General features: G+C 45.6%; 1 protein-coding gene across 2 annotated transcripts in view; it reads left to right on the top strand.

Annotated features, from left to right (window-relative positions):
- LOC144681708 (uncharacterized) overlaps positions 1-22,456 on the top strand; it is a 61,463-nt gene that overhangs the window by 17,758 nt on the left and 21,249 nt on the right. The window contains exons 3-7 of one of the 2 annotated variants that reach the window (XM_078543591.1): positions 942-1,048; positions 3,498-3,578; positions 8,567-8,686; positions 10,962-11,027; positions 11,729-11,832. In XM_078543591.1, the coding sequence (XP_078399717.1) occupies positions 942-1,048; positions 3,498-3,578; positions 8,567-8,686; positions 10,962-11,027; positions 11,729-11,832 (478 nt within the window). The remainder of the gene's footprint in view (positions 1-941; positions 1,049-3,497; positions 3,579-8,566; positions 8,687-10,961; positions 11,028-11,728; positions 11,833-22,456) is intronic. The other variant, XM_078543592.1, reaches the window with a different exon arrangement.

Raw genomic sequence — 22,456 nt, 5'->3', positions numbered from 1 at the left:
CAAGGTTGTATCTTTGAATCAGATACAGATTTGGGGTGGGGAGATTTTTGGTGGAAGTTTGACTTGATGGGGAAGGAGAAGGGGTGGAATGGAGCAGAGGTAGCTAAATGGACTCTCTCAAACAGCGACAAAGGAGTCCACAAATTCCTTGCGTGTTGAAGGTGAGGGTGGATGGGGTACTGGAGAAATGTTTAGGAAATGGTTAGCAGAAGAGAAAAGAAGCCAAGGTTATCTTTAGATTCGCAGATGATCCTGAGGGAGTGAGCATTTTTAACAGGAAATAGAGCCCAATAGTGCTTGATGTGATCCAAACAGATTCAGGCTTGGATGGCTAAACCAGGTGTTCTTTGCATGCATTCAAGTTTATGCCTCTTGGGCTTAAAGGAACAAAGAAGAGGGGTTTGCTGGGGGAATGACAAGGGTGGATGAGTATGATAGTCTTACTGGTGAATAAAGGACATCAAAGACAGATGTGGGGTATAATTAGGAAGATCAATAGCTACAAAAATATGGTTGGAGAGTTGAGATGGAAGGATAAATTAAGGGAGGACAGTGAAATGAAATGAGGCAGTGGAGTTGAAGGATGAGGAGTTTCTCCTTGCAGAGGCTGAGTGAGGGCAACTATGAAAAGCTTGGACTTGATCACAGAATTTTAAAGGAGGGACGAAAGGAGTGAAACAAGACAAGGTGCTTAAAGGAGGAGAAGGTACAAAAGGGCAGGGAGAAGACAGAAAGGTGATATTTTTAGTGATATGTCATAACCCAACCATGACAGGCAGGGAGGCTTCAGTAAGGAGCAAGGTGTCAACATAATACATTATCCACTAATGAAATGTGACATCATGCTGCCCAAAGATAATCATCTGATAAAAAGATCTATCATTAAGATTATGGTTTCGTTTAACAATCTCTTTCCGGCTTTTTTCTGTTCCTAACAATAGTCTTAAATTTCACTGGTGGCACCTGCACTGTGCATGGAACTTGGCAGGAACCTCAGGGCAGTTGCAGCTCTGGGAGAGATATATTTTCTCCCTGTGTTCAGATCAAGGTAAGAATGACAAGGTCAGATTTAAACTCACTTCAGCTTTATAAAGATTTATATGAATGCAGGTAATAAAATAAGTATCCCTGCAATTAAATTGTTACTAAAATGCAAAATAATTGAGAAAAATACATCAACATCTGTTAAGAGCATATATATTCAATCCTTCTGCTAAACAGGCCTGGTGCCAGAGGGCTGGAAGGCTGTTAACATTGTATTGTTACTTAAAAGGTACGATGGGATAGACTGAGTAATCATAGGCCAGTCAGCCTAACCTTGGTGATGGGAAAATAATCTGACAGTCAAAATCATCTTTTAGAGAGGCACTGGTTGATCAAGGATGGACAGCGTGGATTTGTTATTGGAAGGTCGTGTCTGACTAACTTGATTGAATTTTTGAGGTGGTAACAAGGAGGGCTATTGAGTGTAGCATGTTTCATCTAGTCGATGTAGATTTTAGCAAGGCTTTTGACCAGATCCCACATGACAGATTGGTCCAAAAGTTAAAAGCTCATGGGATCCAAGGGAAAGTTGGAAGTTGGATCCAAAATTGAAACAGTGCAGAAAGCAAAGAGTTATGGCCAAAGGGTGTTTTGGTGACTGGAAGCATGTTTTTAGTGGGGTTCTACAGGGATCAGTACTGGATCGCTTGCTGTTTGTGGTATATAATAATGATATAGAATTAAATGTAGGCTACATGACTAAGAAGTTAGCAGTTGATATGAAAACTGATGGTTGATCACGTGAATGAATGCTGTAGGGAGATACCAATGGACTGGTCAAGTGAGCATAAATTGAATTCAATTCAGAGAAATGTGAGGTATGCACTTGTAGAGGGTAAACATGACAAGGAGATACACAACAAGTGGTAGAATACTGAGAAGTGTAGAGGAACAGAGGCACATTGGAGAGCATATCCATAGATCCTTGAAGGTAGCGGGGCAGGTAGATAAAGTGGTCAAGAAGACAAATGGGCCATTTTCCTTTATTGGCCGAGGCATGGAGAAAAGAGCAGGGAGACTATGCTAGAACTGTATAAAACACTAGTTTGACCACAGCTAGAGTATTGTGGACAAACCTGGTCACCATGTTACAGGGAGGATGTGATTACAATAGAAAAGGTACTGAGAAGATTTACAAGAATGTTGCCAGGAATTAAGAATTTTAGTTCTGAGGAGAGATTGGATAGGCTGGATTTAATTTATTTCAGAGGCTGAGAGGAAATTTAATTAAGAGGTATAAAATTATGAGGAGCCTGGATAGAGTGGATGGGAATGACCTATTTCCCTTAGCAAAAAGTCAATAACTGGGGCATAGATTTGAAGTAATTGGTGGAAGGATTAGAAAGAAGTTAAGAGAGAGTGGTGGGGTCTGGAACTCTCTGAAAGGATGGTAGAGGCAGAAATCCTCATCACATTTAAAAGGCACTTGGATGTGCACTTGAGGTGCCATCATCTACAGGGCTATAGACCAAGAGCTGGAAGGTGAGATTAGATTGGTTGCTCTTTTTTGGCTGGTGCAGACACGATGGCCTAAATTACTTCCTCCTGTGCCACAAATGTTCTATTAGCGGAATTTAATGCTTGTGACCTTTCCCTGTCCATCAGCTGGAGAGCCAATGGCTGACCTGCCGCGGTCATTCTGCATCCTCCCCCCCCCCACCAAAACCTGATTTAGTGCCACACAAGCACTCACCTGGTCAAAGTTGGGATTATTTCCATCCTCAGGAGGAATTTCCCACCCCTGAGAGATGCTGACCAATCCAGTACCAGCAGCACCACTGGGAATGGTGGCCATTGCTAGTACTGCAAGGGGCCCAAGCAGAGGATGGGCAATGGAAGCTCAGGAATAAGCTAAGTGGACGGGTAGGTTCACTGGGGCTAGATAGGGAGGCCCCTGCATTGGTTGGGAGGGGGTGTTAGTATTTAGAGCAGGTGGAGGTCTTCACTCTGGGCAGCTAATGCCTCCAGTGGTGTCTCCATTGGGCATGGGCCGCCCAAGTAGGAGGGGCCTTCACCCTCACCCTCCCCCTCCCAACCAGGCTGCAGGCATACCCACCAGGGTTCACCTGCCGGATTGCCCACACAATGTGGTCCCTGCCCACTGCTAGTTAATTACCAGCAGCGGCAGGATGAGACCCTTGTGTAGCCCTTAAGTGACCACTTAGTTACCTCAACTGGCTTCTGGACAGGAAGGCCATCCTGATTGGCCATTCTAATTGGCCAAAGAATTTAATTCAACTAAGTGAAGACATATACAATTTAGGGTGTTTGTTATAGAGGGAGGAATATATTGATGGTTAAGTTAGTTAAATTAAGCTTTCCTTTCAAATTTGATCCACAAAACACACCCCTTCTGAAAATAAGAAAAAAATTCTGAAATACATAAAAACAAACGAGTTAACACTGCAAAATTTTCTTTTTTTGTCTAAATTGAAGCTTCTTGATGCCACCAGGTTACTGTCCACCTAACTGATGGTTCCAAAGGGATGGCTGTAATAATGGAGAATGAACAAGCTTTGGTAAACTGTCAGCAGGTGAGAGGAACAAATAATGGTCTTCAGAGGCAAAAACAGAAAATGCTGGAAAAACTCAGCAGGTCTAGCGGCATCTGTGGAGAGAGAGAGAAACAGAGTTAACATTTCGAGTCCATATGGTCATACAGACTTGAAACGTTAACTCTGCTGTTCCCTCCACAGATGCTGCTAGACCTGCTGAGTTTTTCCAGCATTTTCTGTTTTTATTTCAGATTTACGGCATTCGCAGTATTTTGCTTTTATCTTAATGGTCTTCAGAGTTTTGCCAAACAGCAAAATGAAAAAAAAGAGAAAAAAAGCCCTGAAATTCCTGGTAGCTCACTTTTTTGCCAGTGGTGTGACAGGATGGGTCTTCCATTAGCTCCAGTCTTAACCCCATCCCAATTTGTAGGGTTAGCAAGTTAGTCATGTAAGACATCAATGTCCCATCTGCCACTGGAGATTTTGTGCAGGCACTTAATGAGTTGCAACCGCAAGATATATTCACCTCATAAAGAATTCAAGTTGTTTGGATTTGGTTCTGGCCTGGTGAACACAAAGATTCATCACTCGGGGAAGCTTAGAGAGAGAACGTGCCCAGGTAGGGGCAGAGTCATTGAAATCAGAGTTTGTAAAGTCATAGATCATGATGTGGGAGATAAGGCCTGAGCTGAAAGGTTTGAGACCTAAACATTTTTAAGTGGGTATGATATAGAATGGATAGGCTCAATGTCAAACCATTACTACTGAGGAAAGAAATGTTACAGATGGGGAGTAGCTAAGTTGTAGCCTGAGGCCTGAAATCGAGCAGCCATATATTGGTTGGGGACCGGGGATCTTGGGTGCCCTGAAAATTGATTTTAAAAAACTTTGGTTCATAACATCTGAAAATTGGATGAAAAATAAAACAGCAGATGGACCTGGTTGATTAGTGGCACTTCACCGCTTAGTGCTGGGAGGCCAGCATTTATGTTGTGAAATGCAAATGGGCATTTCCTGTTATGGAACATTGCCATAGGATAATGATTGTTGACATAAAAAGTGTGGTTTAAAAATTGTGATGCTGGAAGTAAGTTTCATAGGGACAGGAAGCGAATGTCAAATTCAAGATTTATTAGTGGTAGAGTTCATGTGGTGTTTATTATAATGAATTAGAGGATGCCCTGGTTTACAATAGAAGTATTGTGAAGCCAATTTATTGTTCCCAGCAGGAAGAACAGTGAGGAACGGAAATGTAGTTTTAATTTTAAATAACTTGGAATAGGATTTTTTTTTCTTTAACAGTACTGGGAACACAATACTGGGAAGAGTAGATTGAGGATAGAGTTTTAACATTCCTTTTGAACTTTTGGCAGCACAACTTGGAAAATGGGGCCATTGTTTTACTTTAGGAGGTGAAGTTAAAGAGCTAGGAAGAGTGAGGAGTGAGGGAGATATTGCTATGTTTCAAATAGAACCAGGGAACCTGTTGTGAGGCCACATAGTGGGCATTGGGCCACTGGTCTGTGGAGTAGGCAGTAGTCACTGGTCTGGGGGTTGCAGTGGGGAGAGGGACCTCTGGTCGGGGGCGATTGCAGTGGGGAGAGGGACCTCTGGTTGTGGGTTGGCAGTGGGGAGAGGGACCTCTGGTTGGGAGGGTTGAGTGGGGAGAGGGACCTCTGGTCGGGGGGATTGCAGTGGGGAGAGGGACCTCTGGTTGTGGGTTGGCAGTGGGGAGAGGGACCTCTGGTCGGGAGGGTTGAGTGGGGAGAGGGACCTCTGGTTGGGGGGTTGGCAGTGGGGAGAGGGACCTCTGGTCTGTGGGTTGGCAGTGGGGAGAGCGACCTCTGGTCTGTGGGTTGGCAGTGGGGAGAGGGACCTCTGGTCGGGGGTTGGTAGTGGGGAGAGGGACCTCTGGGCAGGGGGGCTGCAGTGGGGAGAGGGACTCTGGTTCGATTATTTATTTCTCTCAGCCAGCCACCCAATCAGGAAGAAATAGGGACACAGCAGAGGGCTCAATGTTTACTTTTCCTGGTGAATGGTGAGTGGGGGATGTGTCCAAGGCATCAGTTTTATTTTAGCTGATTAACTGGGAATAATTAGTAGGGGAGGAGGGGAAAAGGGAGAGTTAACAAAAAATAAAAAATACCTGGAAAAACTCAGCAGGTCTGGCAGCATTGGCGGAGAAGAAAAGAGTTGATGTTTCGAGTCCTCATGACCCTTCAACAGAACTTCTGTTGAAGTGTCATGAGGACTCAAAACGTCAACTGTACTCTTCTCCGCCGATGCTGCCAGACCTGCTGAGTTTTTCCAGGTATCTTTTATTTTTTGTTTTGGATTTCCAGCATCTGCAGTTTTTTTGTTTTTATAAAAGGGAGAGTTAGTTGGACAGCTGTGGAAGAGAAAAGGTGGGAGAAAAAAAAGTTAAAATATGAAATTAGTAAATAAAATTAAGTTAACAGAACAAATTTGTCCCTGCAATAATTCATAATTAGGTGCAACATTTATGTCTTGTAACAAATTTCTGCCTCACAGCTTTGTGACTTTCCTGGTCATTGTGCTGAGGGAGGTCATTGCTGGAAATGGAATACTTTTCCAAATTTTGTAGCCAGTATTACTGTTGAGCACATACCAGATGAACAGTAAAGTTCTCTTTGCTTGCTTTTCTCAGCTTTATCCAATCTATCAAGAGCACTCCTACAGCTCCCGCCTGAATGTTCAGATTTCTACACCAACCAGTTTAAATTTAATGAATCTACACTTCAGCACAGTTGAGCATAAGGGACTAGATTAAGTCTAACCTATTTCATGTGAGACTTTTCAACCAACACGAGGGTAGATCTTGATCATAACAGCCTGGGCAGGAGAGTATCCTTGGCCTCAAAGTTCAAGGGACACTGCAGTCATTGACTTTACAGCTTTGTCCTTGCATTTTGCTGTCTAATACACTGGTTAAGATGAATATTGTTCTTTGAGTATGTGCTTAAACATAATGAAAACTGAAAATTTACAATGTCAGGATCCCTGTAGAGATCAGTAATTTTTAAAAAGAGATTTAAATTCACAGTCACAAAAATAGCTGGAAAAACTCAGCAGGTCTGACAGCATCTTTGGAGAGGAAGACAGAGAGGAAAACAGAAGACTCTGTCTTCCTCTCCACAGATGCTGTCAGACCTGCTGAGTTTTTCCAGCTATTTTTGTTTTTGTTTCAGATTTTCAGCATTCGCAGTATTTTGCTTTTATCTTTGAATTCACAGTGACTGACTCAAAGGATCACACAACAGGATTTCACATTTTAAGACTTTTACAGTAACAAACATACTAAAATCAATTTCGACCAAACATTATTTAGCAGGCAACTAATATATTAAACTGCAGAAAAGATATCTCCCTTAACTTCCTAACAAGTCCAAAAATCCCACATCGCTCTTTTTGCAGAATTGTCTTTACAGGAACCAGTCCAAAGCTACTCCCAACTTTTAACAGGCTTGCTACTCCTCGTATTGCTGAGTTGTAACATCCAGTGTCCAATGAAAGTCATTTCCCTTAATCCTCTTAATTTGGAGAATCTCCAAACCCACTTCTCACAGCAAGACCCACTCCAGTGATTCCTTCTCCTAGCAATGACAGGGCAAATCTTCCAGTGTCCTTAAATCTCTACAGGTCCTGTCTCTTTGACCAGGGAATGAGCTCCCACCAGCATTCTGGTGGCTAACAGAGAACAGCCTTTTTCTCTGTTGTTCCAAGCAATGGCTGTTTCCCTGTCTCTCTTCCCGCTCTCTCGGTCCAAGGCCTCTGAGTCAGTGGGCTGGAATTTTTGCCACTGTTAATAAACGGCCAGCGGGACCTGGATTCAGAAGTCCCGCCCCATTTCTGACAGATCCCATTTTTGCCAGCAGGTGAAAGGGTGTGGGGCGTGATTCACTTGAGGGAAACCTGAACTCAGCAGGGCCATTTGAACTCAGTGCTGAGTTCAAACAGACCCCATTTTTGCTGTAGTAAGGGCCTTAACCTGCAGTGTGGAAGTTTGAATTTTTAGAGTAGGCTTCAATGTTCTTGAAGGGCGGAGAAGGTCTGTAGAACTGTCAAGCTGTGAATTTATTTAAATCCCCAGCCCTTTATAAATTAAGAAAACAGCCCACCTGTGTCAGTGAGATGTAAAAACTCAAGCTGTAATAGATATTTAGATGTTTATTTTATTTAATCTCAAAATGAGTCCTGAGGTCTGCACATGTTGGATACTGGAGGACTTGGCATTGAGGGTGTAAGAATAAAGGATGGTGAGTGGGGATCATCAGTTGGCATTAAGTTGGCAAGAAGGCTATAAAGGGCCATGGAGTTGGCTGGGGGCATGGGTTGGCATGGAGGCCTGAAGATGGCATAGAGAGAGGGTGGGGTGTGAGGGGGTGCGAGGAATGAGGGCTAGAGGGCCTAAAATTTAAGGAAACAACTGGGACAAAGTCCCAGAGAAGCAAGGCAGGCCTTTAAACAGCTCGCTGTGACACTCAGTAACCCTTGTGAGTGCCTCCAACCTGTGTCCGTAGGCAACAGGCCTGACTCCATCCTGCACCCACACCCACCCCCTCCCGGAGAAAAAAATCAGGTCTGACAGGGCTCTTTCTCCTGAGACGGTTGAGTGAGCCAGGAAATTTCCCAACTTGCACTACCCACCTCAAGAGTTAAAATCCGGCCCAATAAGTCTGCACACAGCAAAGCCAGCTCCTCCTTTCTTTGAATCCAGGTGTGAAAACTGGAACTTGGGTTCCAATAGGACTTGACTTGGGCCCCTGGTCCCCACCTGGCAACTAGGTTACATAGTCTCATCATCGGGCAGAACTAGTAGAAGATCACATGCCCCTCTTCATTGCTTCATTTTACCTTGAATTAAAGGAGACAATTTAAAATATAACCATGGTGTAACCTCACATTTGTAACAACAACCATTATATAAATAATTGGTGATGTGGATATGATATTTACAATTTTAGGTAAACAATGGCCAATTCTTACAGATTATCTAATTCCTTTAGTGCTCCTTTACTTTTGGTCGCCATGGGGTTTTTGCTGATCGCCTAGTGGACTGTCACGGCTGGCGAGAAGACTACAGCAGACCTGCTTGTGTAATGAAATACCTTGATCATTTTGGACAGGTAAAGTCTGTTAAACAAATCCTGGTTGAAGTAAATTATTATGTGCTTGAACACCAATCATTTCTTCCTGATTGGAATTTGCGTATAGTTGACTTTTTAGCATATTTAACTTTTGGTTGATACATTCAACTATTAGTTGTGTTGGCTATGTTGGAAATTTAGCCAATAACAATATGTTTTCTTACTTGTTTTCCACAATTGTCTCCTGTTGCCACCTCCTCGCTTGAAGATATTGACTATTTGGTCTTGTATGATGCTAAGGGTGCTCCATACTATGCTTAAGTAGTCATTCTTCCCGTGTGAATCTAGAGCATAAAGTGATGTTAGGTTCTTTGACTGTAGGGACATCACAGCCCACCCTGCTTCAGTCCTGATCAATGTCTACACAACATCATGCCCATCAGGGGTTTCAGGCTAGCGATGGTGGGGAGCTCTGCTCATTTTTTCCCTCTCGTAACCTAAATGCACTGAAAGCAATTGTAGAAGCCTTTCTGCTTTCCTGGTTGTGAACACTGAACTGGAAACATTTCTGCTTTGTACGACTTGGCAATCAACTTAAGCAGCTGAACCTTTGCAGGAGTCTTAATTATTGCCATTGCAGAAACTTCATAAAGTGCAACATTTGTCTCTCAATTCAATTTGAATGAAGCTGATTCATGGAACCTCCATCATCCATGTTCTGATTATCTACCATAATTTCCTGGGATAAAACTTTGCATGTGATGTTTTCTCAATGCATGGCTATGAATACCAATATCCTTCTTTCCTACATAAATCAACTTCATAGATCAAACAAGATAAAGTTCAATTGATGTTATTTGTATTGTAGTTGTCTTCATCCTTGAGGTTACAGTTTTTTTCTGTACCATCCATGTGGGACCATAATTTGCGGACTCTCGATTTTATGCCATTTCCACTATGCACTGAGAAATCCTCTAATTCCACCAAGCAATGGGAGATTCCCTAGACAATCATGTAGCCCAGTTTTACTGGCCTCTAAAGATGGATCATGATTTGCAACCTCATACTGTCTGCATTAGACTTGGTGATTCTGTATTAGACTGTTAAATGATGAATGTACACGTTCTTTTTCTTAAGAAGAAAAGTCATTGAAAGGTCAGAGGAATACTCTGGTATAAAATTTCAACACTCGGAGTCCAGATGCAATATTCAAGTGGTTCCTTTATTATGCATGAGGGGAGCAAACGCTGGGCAATCCGGGTGCTTCTCTACTGAGGTTCAAATATGCACAGTTTATATATTTTTTACTATCAGTTACAACTTAAAGGTATTAGTTAGACAAAGGCCACAGCACAATGACCCCCTCTGTGGGCTGATAATTGTGTTCTTGTACAGTAATTGCAGTGCAGAGACTGGGTATTGTCCTTTTGGAGACAGCGAAGAATGTATGTTTGTTCTATACATAATGTTTACGGGGGCTGGCTGGATGTGGTTCGAGGCCATCAGACGGTGTGAAATGGCCTTCCCCATTTCTTGATTGAGTTATTCTGTGTCTTTGTTTGTGTGTGTCTCCCATTTCCTAATTGCAAGTTTACAGCTGAGCCCTTTGTATAAGTTTTTAGCTTTCATGTAAGGCTGTGATTGTGTGTGTATGCTTTGGCACCCTAGCTGCTGGTCCTGACTGGCACTTTAAAATAAATCCAAATTTTCTGCACCTTCAGCGGACTCTCGATTTTATGCCATTGCCACTATGCACTGGGAAATCCTTTTAATTCCACCAAGAAATGGCAGATTCCCTGGACAATCATGTAGCCCAGTTTTACTGGCCTCTAAAGATGGATCATGATTTGCAACCTCAGACTGTCTGCATTAGACTTGGTGACTCTGTATTAGACTGTTAAATGATGAATATACATATTCTTTTTCTTAAGAAGAAAAGGCATAGAATGGCATGTGTGGAGCCTTTGACACACTCATTTTCCCAGCTGAAGAAGGAAATTTGTCAATGTTGGCAATCTAAGTTTCATCAGGTTAAGAAGTAAAATTGAAGATAACTTTCAATGTAGCCAAAAGTTGCTTCGTTTTTTAGTTTTTTTCATTTTTGAAATTAACTCTTTCCCTATTTTCCTAATAACAGAACTACAAACACACAACCTTTAGGAAAATTTATAGCACCATCATGTACCTGTGATATTTATAATGTCCTACAGTCCATGCTGATATGAAATGTGAAATTAAGAATTTAATTTTGTGTTTGATATTCTGTAATCTCGTATATTTTTTGATTGGTGTTGCCTGCCTTATTCTATTTTAGGTAAACACTACCTTCCCGTGCTTTTACAATCCAACAAAGCCTCAAGAAGTGATCAGGGAAAAGCAGGTAGGCTGACCAGAGACCCCCAGGACACAGATATCCAAATGTATTGACTCCACAAACACAGAATTGGCATTCTTCCCATAACTAAGCTCAGAAAAATTCTTAGCTCATTTTCAGCAGTACAGTACAACAAAATCATATTGAATTTCAGCGATAATCCTTTCACCTTATAACATATTTTAGGAAAATGCAACCATTCTCTGGTATGAGAGGCCAAAGGCACAAATATTTTTATTGCTATGCAAGCAGAGACTCTGGCCAAGGAAACAGTAAAACAATAGAGGGAAAACAAGAGAGGAAATGATGTAGGAATGAAAGGAAATTTCTGTTGGCAACTGCCTCAGCAATATGCAAGTCTTCAAAATAAACTCTAATGACAATCAAATGTTACAGATATTGGTTATATGTTTAACCACAGTTAATTAAGTGGTTTTGGTCTGGCAAAAGTTTGTATTTTTTCCAATTATGCTATTGTAAGGTTAGTTCTCAGAAACAAATGGTACATATTTTATAGGTTTGTATGGATGAATATCTGTAAATTGTAGACCACAACTGACACAAAATACTGCTTGCACAAAGAAAAGTATAAGTACTAATAAAAACTGCTAGAACATTAAATCAGTGTACATGATTGTAACTAATTCAATTTCCTTACTGTTCCTTTTTTTTGGTGTTACACATTATTGGCAATCTGAATTTTACAGCTGACATGGGGAATGGTGGTAAACTCCCTACTGTGGCCGGTATTGAGTTTATTTGGATATGGAGCTGCGGGTGGCTTTGTTCTATTTGACTGCAACAAGAGAAGGTAAAAAAAATGACATTGTTCTTTGGTTGTAATGCAATTCCCAGACCACAGGATTAGGCACAAAATTATTGGTTTATAAATGGCCTCTAAGAAAATTTGTGAACGGGGTTTGCTTTGATACCCTGAAGATAAAGCAGCACCAAAGGCATGAGCACTCAGTTTGACTATCCTTTTTTTATACAAGGTTTTTCATCAGTAGCCACAATCAATAATGGAAGCGACGGCTTGCCGGCGGAGTTGTATTGGGCTCTGTGGGACTTGATCGGCCCAGACCTGCTAGGAGTGTACGAGAGTATGCTCCTGGCCGGTAGTATGTCAGAATCCATGAGGAAAGGCATCATCACCCTCATCTACAAGCACAAGGGGGAAAGGGAGGAAATTAGAAATTGGCGACCCATTTCACTGTTGAATGTGGACTATAAGATTCTGTCCAAGGTCATCGCCAATCGGGTCAAATCCGCTCTGGAATTGGTGATTCACCCTGACCAGACCTGCTCTGTGCCAGGCAGGAAGATCTCTGACAGCCTGGCGCTGCTCAGGGATACGATTGCCTATGTACAGGACAGGGGTGTGGATACCTGCCTCATCAGCTTGGATCAGGAGAAGGCCTTTGACAGAATATCGCACACCTACATGGGGGATGTGCTCTCCAAAATGGGGTTTGGGGAGGGAATTCGAAATTGGATCCAACTGCTCTACACTAACATCAGTAGCGCAGTCTCAATCAATGGGTGGGAAACAGATAGCTTTCCGATTAAATCTGGAGTCAGGCAGGGCTGTCCTCTCTCACCTGTCCTTTTCGTGTGTTGCATAGAACCCTTTGCCGAGTCCATCAGGAAGGATCCGGGCATAAGAGGAGTGACGATCCCAGGCAGTGGAGGCACTCAGGTAAAAGCCTCCCTGTACATGGACGACGTCGCCGTCTTCTGCTCGGATCCGCTGTCGGTGCGCAGACTGATGCACATCTGCGACCAGTTCGAACTGGCCTCGGGAGCCAAGGTAAATCGTGGGAAGAGCGAGGCCATGTTCTTTGGGAACTGGGCTGACCGATCCTTTGTCCCCTTCACTGTCAGGGCTGACGGCCTGAAGGTGCTGGGGATATGGTTCGGAGGGACCGGGGCATGCGTTAGAAACTGGAAGGAGCGAGTGGCTATGGTGAAAAGGAAACTGGGCATGTGGGAGCGACGCTCCCTCTCCATTGCGGGAAAGAACCTGGTCATCAGGTGTGAGGTACTCTCGTTGTTGCTGTACGTGGCGCAGGTCTGGCCCATTCCAGACTCCTGCGCGATGGCGATCACTCGAGCCATCTTCCGCTTTATCTGGAGGTCGAAAATGGATCGTGTCCGCAGGGACGCGATGTACAAGCCTCTAGATAAAGGGGGAAAAAACGTGCCCAACATCGCCCTCATACTGATGGCCACCTTTGTGTGTGGCTGCATCAAGCGGTGCGTAGACCCTCAGTACGCAAACACCAAATGTCACTACGTGTTGAGGTTCTACCTGTCCCCGGTGTTGCGAAGGATGGGTCTGGCCACGCTGCCGCGGAACGCTCCAAGTAGTTGGACCGTGCCGTACCACCTGTCCCTGGTGGAAAAATTTATGCAGAAAAACACCTTTGACCACAAGTCCATCAGGCAGTGGTCAGCACGTAACGTCCTAGAGCCCCTGAGGGAAAAGGAGAGGGTGGACCCTGTGGGATGGTTCCCCGAGCAGACTGTCAAAGTCATTTGGCAGAATGCCTCATCGCCAGAACTTTCCAACAAGCACCAAGACGTAGCTTGGCTGGTGGTGAGAAAGGCCCTCCCCGTCAGATCCTTCCTACACGCCAGGAGGCTCACCCCCTCTGCACGTTGCCCTCGAGGTGGCTGTGGTGGGGAAGAGACCATTGTTCACCTCCTTGTGGATTGTGCCTTTGCAAAGAAAGTCTGGAGAGAGATGCAGTGGTTGCTGTCGAGGTTCATCCCGAGCAGTTCTGTGACACAGGACTCTGTGCTCTACGGGCTGTTCCCAGGGACACACACCGAGACAAACATCAACTGCAGCTGGAGGATCATCAACTCGGTGAAAGACGCGCTTTGGTCTGCCCGAAACTTGTTGGTCTTCCAGCGCAAAGAGTTGTCCCCGACCGATTGTTGCGGACTGGCACAATCCAAAGTCCAGGACTACGTGCTGAGGGACGCACTAAAGCTTGGGGCAGCTGCCGCAAAGGCGCAATGGGGAAGGGTCGCTGTCTAAGACCTTTCTACCACAGCGCACTGAGAGACTGGGAACTGTTTAGAGCCCCTCGGGCTGTACAGATCAAAATGAAAGGCTGTAAATGATTGTAATATTGTTTGTACTGATGCACCTGGTGATACATTTTGTAAAAGTTTAACTTGGATTGTACCCTTGTAATGTTGTTTTTGAAATGGTTTGGAATGTGATTGAAGATATTTTATGAATAAAGTATATTTTTACAAAAAAAAAAAGACTCTCCGCTGTTCTCCTGACAGCTGTGCAGCAATGTTCTTCAGACCGTTCACTTTTCCTGTTGTTAACATTGAAAGTTGGATTCTGTCCTTCTTCAGCCTGATAACAACTTCTTCAATGCACTTAACATCTAGTTAATTGGAGGCATGGGGGTTGCTGGTTCCTCTAACCCCTGCCCTCCCTTTAAAAATTCCAATCTATCCCACTGACCAATTCATCATTCTCTGTGTGAGATGATAACTTTCAAAATATCCTCTGATGAGTGAGTGGGAACATCAGGTAGTTTCTGATGAATTTATTAACTTGTTCTCAGTGTGGGTGATGCTGGCCTGTTACCATTTATTGTCCATCACTTCTTGAACCACTACATTCTTGTGGTGCTCTCATAGTGATGAACATGGGAAGAGGCTTTAGAAACTGCAGCAGCATCCACTGGGCAAAAAACAGCAAAGTATTATAGCCAGTAACTGTTTTATATTCAGAATTCATATTCTATGTTTTACAGATAGAAACTGCCTCTGGATAAAGATTATCTTTGAGCGGATTTTTCCAGAGTGTGCCGCACCCGACCCCACTCCCACAGGCAATTGAAAATCCAGCTCACCATCTCTTTACCTCTCTATCCTTCACCAGGACTACCTGTGCACCCTCTGTTTCTTCTTTGAACAGCTTCCCAACCATTCCCCATCCACTACCACTCTCCAATGCCAAGTTGAATTTGTTCGTATCTTGAACAACATTTCTTTTAACTCACTCGCCTACTCCAGTAAGAAGTGCCACTGTGAGGCTGAGTCTGATCTATGCCTGTCTTTATGTAGAATATGCTGAACACTCTTTGTTCCAGTCACATTTATGTCCCCTCCCTGACCTGTTTATCTATTGCATTGATGAATGTGTTGTGCTGCCTCACACTGATTTAGAGAATTTCATCGGCTATGCCTAAATTTCCACCCATCCCCTCCTTTTTAATGGTCCATCTCTGACTATTCTCTTCCTTTCTTGGGCTTCTCTCTCTTAATATCTGCAGATGGGGTTTCCATTTACGTCTATTACAAGTGCACTGACTACCACAACCCAATGAGTTTTCTACCCTCCCATTCCTCTCGCTGTCATTTCCTGTCAGAACTCTATTCCTTTCTCTCAGTTTCCTTGGGTGGAATTTTCCATTAATGAGACCTTTGTGCGCTGGCGGGCGGTTTTGGCACTGCTGGCCGGAATGGCGAGAACTCGCACCCGATTTGGCGCTTGGAGGGTAATTAATTATGCAAAGGTCTGAATCACCTGGCGGGTTGGGAGCTGATTCGTCCACTGCCATCAGTTGGAGGGTTCGAAGGTCTGGGCGCCATATTTAAAGGCCAGTCCAACACCTAATCTCACTCTCCCCAGGCCACCAGAGAGACCTTGCAGACAGAAGAAGAAGGCAGCAGCCCAATTCACCTACTAGGCCCTCTGGGCCTTGATCAGAGGGGTGCAGAAACACAGGCAAGTGCTCTATCCCAGGGATGGCTGCAGGAAGCAGGTCAGCATGGCTGGCAACCGTGCCTGGAATGCCATCCAGTGCAGGAAGAGGATGAATGATCTCATCCACTCCGCCAGGTTAAGTCATCCTTCAACTCCCTCCAAAATCAAACTCTCATCATGGCATCATTCACTCAAATGGCTACTCTCTTCAGGGATCTCACACAACCATTAGCAGGGAGATATATTCTCTCACTGAGGCGTTCACATCACCACCATCCCACCTATCATGTTGCTTACACTCCATCCTCTGGCCCTTCTGGGGAGGGCTTACCACATACAGGGATCATGCATATCACCCAGCCTCTGCTCCACCCTGTTTCATCACATACCCTTTCTTTCTTCTTCATATAGGCCAAGCTGGCACACAACAGGGGCGAAAGATCGCAGGCCGGGGGAGAGACAGCCGACATCACTGCCCTCACTGAGTTTGAGGATGCTGCAGCCAAACTGGCTGGGGAGGACAGGGATCGCTCCTGTGGGGAAGGGGAGATCGGCCTGTCCCAGCAACCTAATAGAGATACCAGCTCCATCACTCCATCAAGTCCTGACTCACAGTGAGTCACATGCAGCCTTATCTAGCTCATGCTCATTAACTGAAACTCTATCTCATATTTTCTAGGCACCAGCAAATCGAGGCCCCCAAGCCAGTCCAGCACTAGTCCGAGCCCACAGACTTCATTGGCAGAGGAAGCTCTGGAAGAACCATCACAGCGTTCACACACACCCTCCACCAGCTCAGAGACACACACGTCGGTGGGGCACAGATGCAGATTAGGCTCGGGGTCACTTTCTGGGGAATACATCACTGACACATCCCCGCAGCAGTTGGAAGCAGGGACAGCCCAGGTTTCCAGCACTTGGAGGGCTGCTGGAGACCAGCCACCCGCTCAGTCCAAGTCAGATGATGAGCCTCTGGAAGCAGCCACCAACCCAATGCTGGAGATGCAACGATAGGCAACAGTGGAACATCAGGCAGAGTTTCGACAGTCACTCAGCAGACTAGAGCGAATGATGGAAGAGTCCGTCTGGGTTCTGTCTGATGTCATAGCTCCAACATGCGAGCGCCTCAAGGTCACCAATGGAAGGCTGGTGACCACCATGGAGACCTTGGTTCAGCAGCTCCTGCCGGATTTGCGCACAGCCCTGCACTCCATGGTCTCACACCCTGGTGTGCACCATCAAGATGTAGGTGACATGGGGGCAAGGCTCCTTGACCTCCCTCCAGGTGCACCATATCCTGCAGGAGTCAGGTCGGGGCCCTTGGGCCTCCACAGGGAGGATGAACCGGACACCCTGGGGGGCCTCCTCTCAGGACATTCCAAGGGTGTGCAGCCGCTCACCGCCTCCCCTGCCTGTGACCACCATCTACTCCAGCTTCTCAGGCCGCCGAAGGCACTCCTGCCCCAGAGCAGGTGACCCATATCAGGCTGGGCCCTCCAGACCTCGGGCCATCAGAGGACGTCCTCCAAGGCCATCACAGACATCAGGATGTAGCAGTCAGCAGGCTGGCTCCACCTCTGCTGCGGATGTCGGGGCTGCACCCAGGCAGAGCGCTAGAATTAGGAAAGTTAAGAAAACTTGATGTCACTTTTGGGTCACGGGTGTGTTAAACATGTAACTAAATTGCACTTTTGTTAATGCATTTTATGGTTATGTGAATTTTCCTGTCAACTGAAGGTGTTGTGATTTTGTACTTTGGAGCCCTCTTATTTTGAGGTTTAGCCTTCCTCCCACTCAATGATAGTGTCCCCAATGTGAGATTAACATTCCTGTGATGTCAACTTCAGTTGAACTATTATCTGCACCCCTCATGTGATGTCAGGGAGATATGTTTAAATCTTTATTGGAAGTGTGTGATGTAAGTGTTTCTAACCCTTCTTCCTCAAGGAGCACCATTGAGTGAGGGCAGCTCATCAGCATTGATATTCTAGCAGCATTTGTGTCTCCTCAGTGGCATTGGCTGAAGAAAGGGCATGCACGGGAGGAGGAGATCCCTCGGCATGTCCACATCTCAGTCGTAGCAGTGTTGGCATCATTAGATGGTGGCGAAGGTTTCATGTCTTCTCTCGCATCAGCCTTCTTCATAAATGGGCTCTCAGTTCCCAGAGTGAGCTCACTCACAGGGCCCCACGAACCAAAGCAAAGATCATGGCCTGGCGATTCATGAGGCCAGAACGTGCAAATATGAATGCGGGACTCGTTCTCGCTGCATATGGTTGGACATCCCCTGAGATGAAAGAAAATGGCATTGAGGGCTAGGAGGGATGTGATCATGTTCCCTCACCTAAATTTACTCTTCCTGGAACCTGTCAGCGATTAACATATCACGGGCAGGTCTCCCATGTCTTCCTTCCTCCATGGTGTGATCGCACTCATACTGACCCTCAGCAGCCTCCTGAGGTTCCTAGGTCTCCAGATCTTCATCCTCTGATGAGCTCTCATCCTCCTCCAGGTCATCCTCTGGCAGGGGGTCACCTCTTTACATAGCCAGATTGTGAAGGGAGTAATACACTGCGATGATGCGGGGAACCCTGTCGGGAGTGAATTGTAGTGAGCCACCTGAGCGGTCCAAGCATCTGAAGCACATCTTTAGAAGCCCTATGGTCTGCTCTATAAGGGAGCGTGTGGACATGTGAGCAGTGTCATACCTCTCCTCAGAACGACTCTGAGGGTGACACACCGGTGTCATCAGCCAGCATTTCTGTGGGTACCCCTTATCCCCAAGCAGCCATCCCTGCAGACATAATGGCCTTTCGAAAATCTCAGGCACTTGGGAGTGACTCAGGATATAGGAGTCATGGAAACTCCCAGGCTACCATGCACAAACATGCAGCATGTGCTTCTGGTGATCACATACCAGTTGTACATTGATGGAATAATAGTCCTTGCGGTTTATAAACATTAGGGCCTGCTGCCATGGAGTCCGTATAGCCACTTGGGTGCAGTCTATTTCACCCTGCACTCCTGGGAAGCCTGAGATGGTGGCGAAGTCGGTGAATCTCGCAGCCTGACTATCTTCATCCAGAGCAAACCTCACATAATGATGGGCCTTCCTATAAAGGGCATCTGTGACCTCCTTTATGCTCGATGTGCTGCAGACTGAGAGATGCCACACAGGTCCCCTGTTGTTCCTTGGAAAGGATCAGAAGCCAAGAAATTGAGTGCAGCGGTCACCTTCAAAGCCACTGGCAGAGGATACCCTCCAACTCCACGTGGTATTAGGCCTTCGTGAGGAACGTGGCATATGTGATGTACCAGAGCTCGGGACAAGTGCAAACGTGCACAGCATTGCCCCTCACTCATTTGTAAATAGGAGACTCTTGGACGATAAACCCTAGGTCTGCTGAGTTGCCCTGTTGTCTGGGTCTCTCCTCCTGACTCTCCTGTCTATGCTGTGGCTCCATTTGACCATGTCCCTCCTGCTGGACCTGCACACAGAGTCGCCTCTCCCTCCTTCACCTCCTCCATTGCATTAGGACCCTGACAAAGGCAGCATTGAGCCCTGGACCTATATCTGCTTTTGCCTTCTCTCTGGAAGGAAACATTGAAGACATTAATGATTCAAGGAGCAAGAAAGTGAAGCTTAGAGGATGACATGTTTGGAGACTGTAGGGGTCCATAGTTTTTCCTGCCCTACTTGCATGGTGGCTGATGCCGCCTTGTCCCTGAGACACTAGCACACACATAGAGGTGACCAAGATGGCATCACAGATATGTAACATCTTGAACCCTGCGTAGGATGCTGAAGTTTAATTGAGATGAGTGACCCAACCTAGCTCTGTGCTCCAGTCTCTAATGTGGCATATTAATGACCACTCAGTTGCTTGTGGTCAATGAATGGACGCCCTTTGTCCCATTAGGAGTGTCACATCTGGTAAACACGTGACAGGCCACATATGATACAACTGTGTCTCCCTCACTGTTGCCTGTGGAACATACATAGCCTACCTGCCATAGCGCTGTGCTGGTTTTATTGCGATGAATGTCACTCTGCTGGGGCTGTAGGGTTGGTCTGCTCCTGCTCTTTGCCTACATTGTCCCAAATAACACCGCTGTGCTGTGGTACTCATGCAAGCCTCCACTTCCAGAAACACTTCAACTGGGGATGGGCTGTGAGGCAAGGGTGGGATTGACGAACATGAGGGGGGCAATGGGGAGGGAAGGCTTTGGAGTGGCAGTCAGGGGGAAGGGTGAGCCTTTCCAGGATCACCCTCTAACCTCTTGTTGCCTTGGGAGTGAACAGGAGTCTGCTGAGAAAGAAAGGAAGAAAACCACCTTGCGATGAAAGCTACTGAAAGCCAATGGCTTCATTAGCACTGTTAAAGGGCTACTCAGAGCTCAGTGGCTTCACATCACAGTTGCTGCATCTCAAGAGTAACACACAGGAATTTATCATTTGGGAATGCAGGAAATAGTGAGGGAGACACAGCTGTATCATATATGGCATCCCATCAATGAAGGCCTGTCATGTGTTTACCAGATTTGACACTCCTAATGGGTCAAAGGGCATCCACTCATTGACCACGAGCAACTGAGTGGTCATTAATATGCCACATTAGAGACTGGAGCACAGAGCTAGGTTGGGTCACTCATCTCAATTAAACTTTAGCATCCCATGCAGGGCTCAAGGTGTTATATACCTGTGATGCCATCTTGGTCACCTCGATGTGTGTGCTAGTGTCTCAGGGACAAGGCGGCATCAGCCACCATGCAAATAGGGTAGGAAAAACTATGGACCCTTACAGTTTCCCAATGTGTCATCCTCTAAGCTTCGCTTTCTTGCCTCTTGAATCATTAATATCTTCAATGTTTCCTTTCGGAGAGAAGGCAAAAGCAGATATAGATCCAGGGCTCAATGCTGCCTTTGTCAAGGTCCTAGTACAATGGAGGAGGCGAAGGAAGGAGAGGCGACTCTGTGCGCAGCTCCAGCAGGAGGGACATGGTCAAGCAGATCCACAGCATAGACAGGAGAGTTAGGAGGAGAGACCCAGACAACAGGGGCGACTCACCAGGGCTAGGGTTTATCGTCCAAGAATCTCCTATTTACAAATGAGTGAGGGGCAATGCTGTGCATGTTTGCACTTGTCCCGAGCTCTGGTACATCACATATGCCACGTTCCTCATGAAGGCCTAATACCACGTGGAGTTGGAGGGTATCCTCTGCCAGTGGCTTTGAAGGTGACCGCTGCACTCAATTTCTTGGCCTCTGATTCTTTCCAAGGAACAACAGGGACCTGTGTGGCATCTCTCAGTTCACAGCATATCGAGCATAAAGGAGGTCACAGATGCCCTTTATAGGAAGACCCATCATTATGTGAGGTTTACTCTGGATGAAGATAGTCAGGCTGTGAGATTCACCGACTTCGCCACCATCTCAGGCTTCCCAAGAGTGTAGGGTGTACCAGACTGCACGCATGTGTATATGGGCTCTATGGCAGCAGGCCCTAATGTTTATAAACTGCAAGGACTATCATTCCATCAATGTACAACTAGTGTGTGATCATCAGAAGCACATGCTGCATGTTTGTGCATTGGACCCTGGGAGTTTCCATGACTCCTATATCCTGAGTCATTCCCAGGTGCCTGAAATTTTCGAGGGGCCATTATATCTGCAGGTATCGCTGCTTGGGGCTAAGGGGTACCCACAGAAATGCTGGCTGATGACACTGGTGTGTCACCCTCAGGGCCATTCCAAGGAGAGGTACGACACTGCTCACATGTTCACATGCTCTCTTAGAGACCAGACCATAGGACTTCTGAAGATGCACTTCAGATGCTTGGACTGCTCAGGTGGCTCACTCCAATACACTCCCAACAGGGTTTCCCACATCATTGTAGTGTGTGGTGCCCTTCACAATCTAGCTATGTAAAGAGGTGACCTCCTGCCAGGGGATGACCTGGAGGAGGATGAGAGCTAGTTGGCGGGATAACTGATTCACCATAAACCCACCATTGGGAGAATTGCAAGCTGGTTTTACGATGGTGGATTTCTGATTTTTTGCCTGCCGCTGGATTCTCTGCTCCCGCCCGCCGTGAAACCTGCTGCGGGCAGGATGGGAAAATTCCGCCCCTTGTCTCTACTTTACTCTGCTGCTGTCACTTTCAACACCAGAGCTTCTGAAATATCTTTTTTATTCCTTGCTTGTGGATTCTCTTCAATTTGGTATTTGAGTACCTCAATCAGATGTGTCCTATGTGTTTCTGCTCCTCCCCTCATCCTCTCTCCTTCACTGTAATGGAGTTCCTATTGTCCATACAAAATAACCAACCAACTTCCATGTTTTCCAAATCATTTTCTGCCATTTTTGCCATCCACTATATGATCCCATTGTCAAATTCATTGCCCCCCACTTCCCTCGTTCCCTCCATGGCAGCCTTGTTCACGCTTCTACCACATTTACCACCTACTCTATTTACCTGAAACCATGCTGAGCAAATGCGGAAAATCCAATCCCTCATAAACATAAGAAATAGGAGCAAGAGTAGACCACACGGCCCGTTGAGCTTGCTCCATCATTCAATACAATCATGACTGATCTTCAACTCAACTTTCCCATCTACTACCCATGTCCCTTGATTTCCTAAGAGACCAAAAATCTGTTCTATCTCAGCCTTAAATATATTCAATGATGGA

The sequence above is a fragment of the Cetorhinus maximus genome, chromosome 6 (genome assembly GCF_964194155.1).
Source record: "Cetorhinus maximus chromosome 6, sCetMax3.hap1.1, whole genome shotgun sequence".
Classification (NCBI taxonomy): Eukaryota; Metazoa; Chordata; class Chondrichthyes; order Lamniformes; family Cetorhinidae; genus Cetorhinus; species Cetorhinus maximus.
This window is presented reverse-complemented; position numbering and strand designations above follow the sequence as displayed.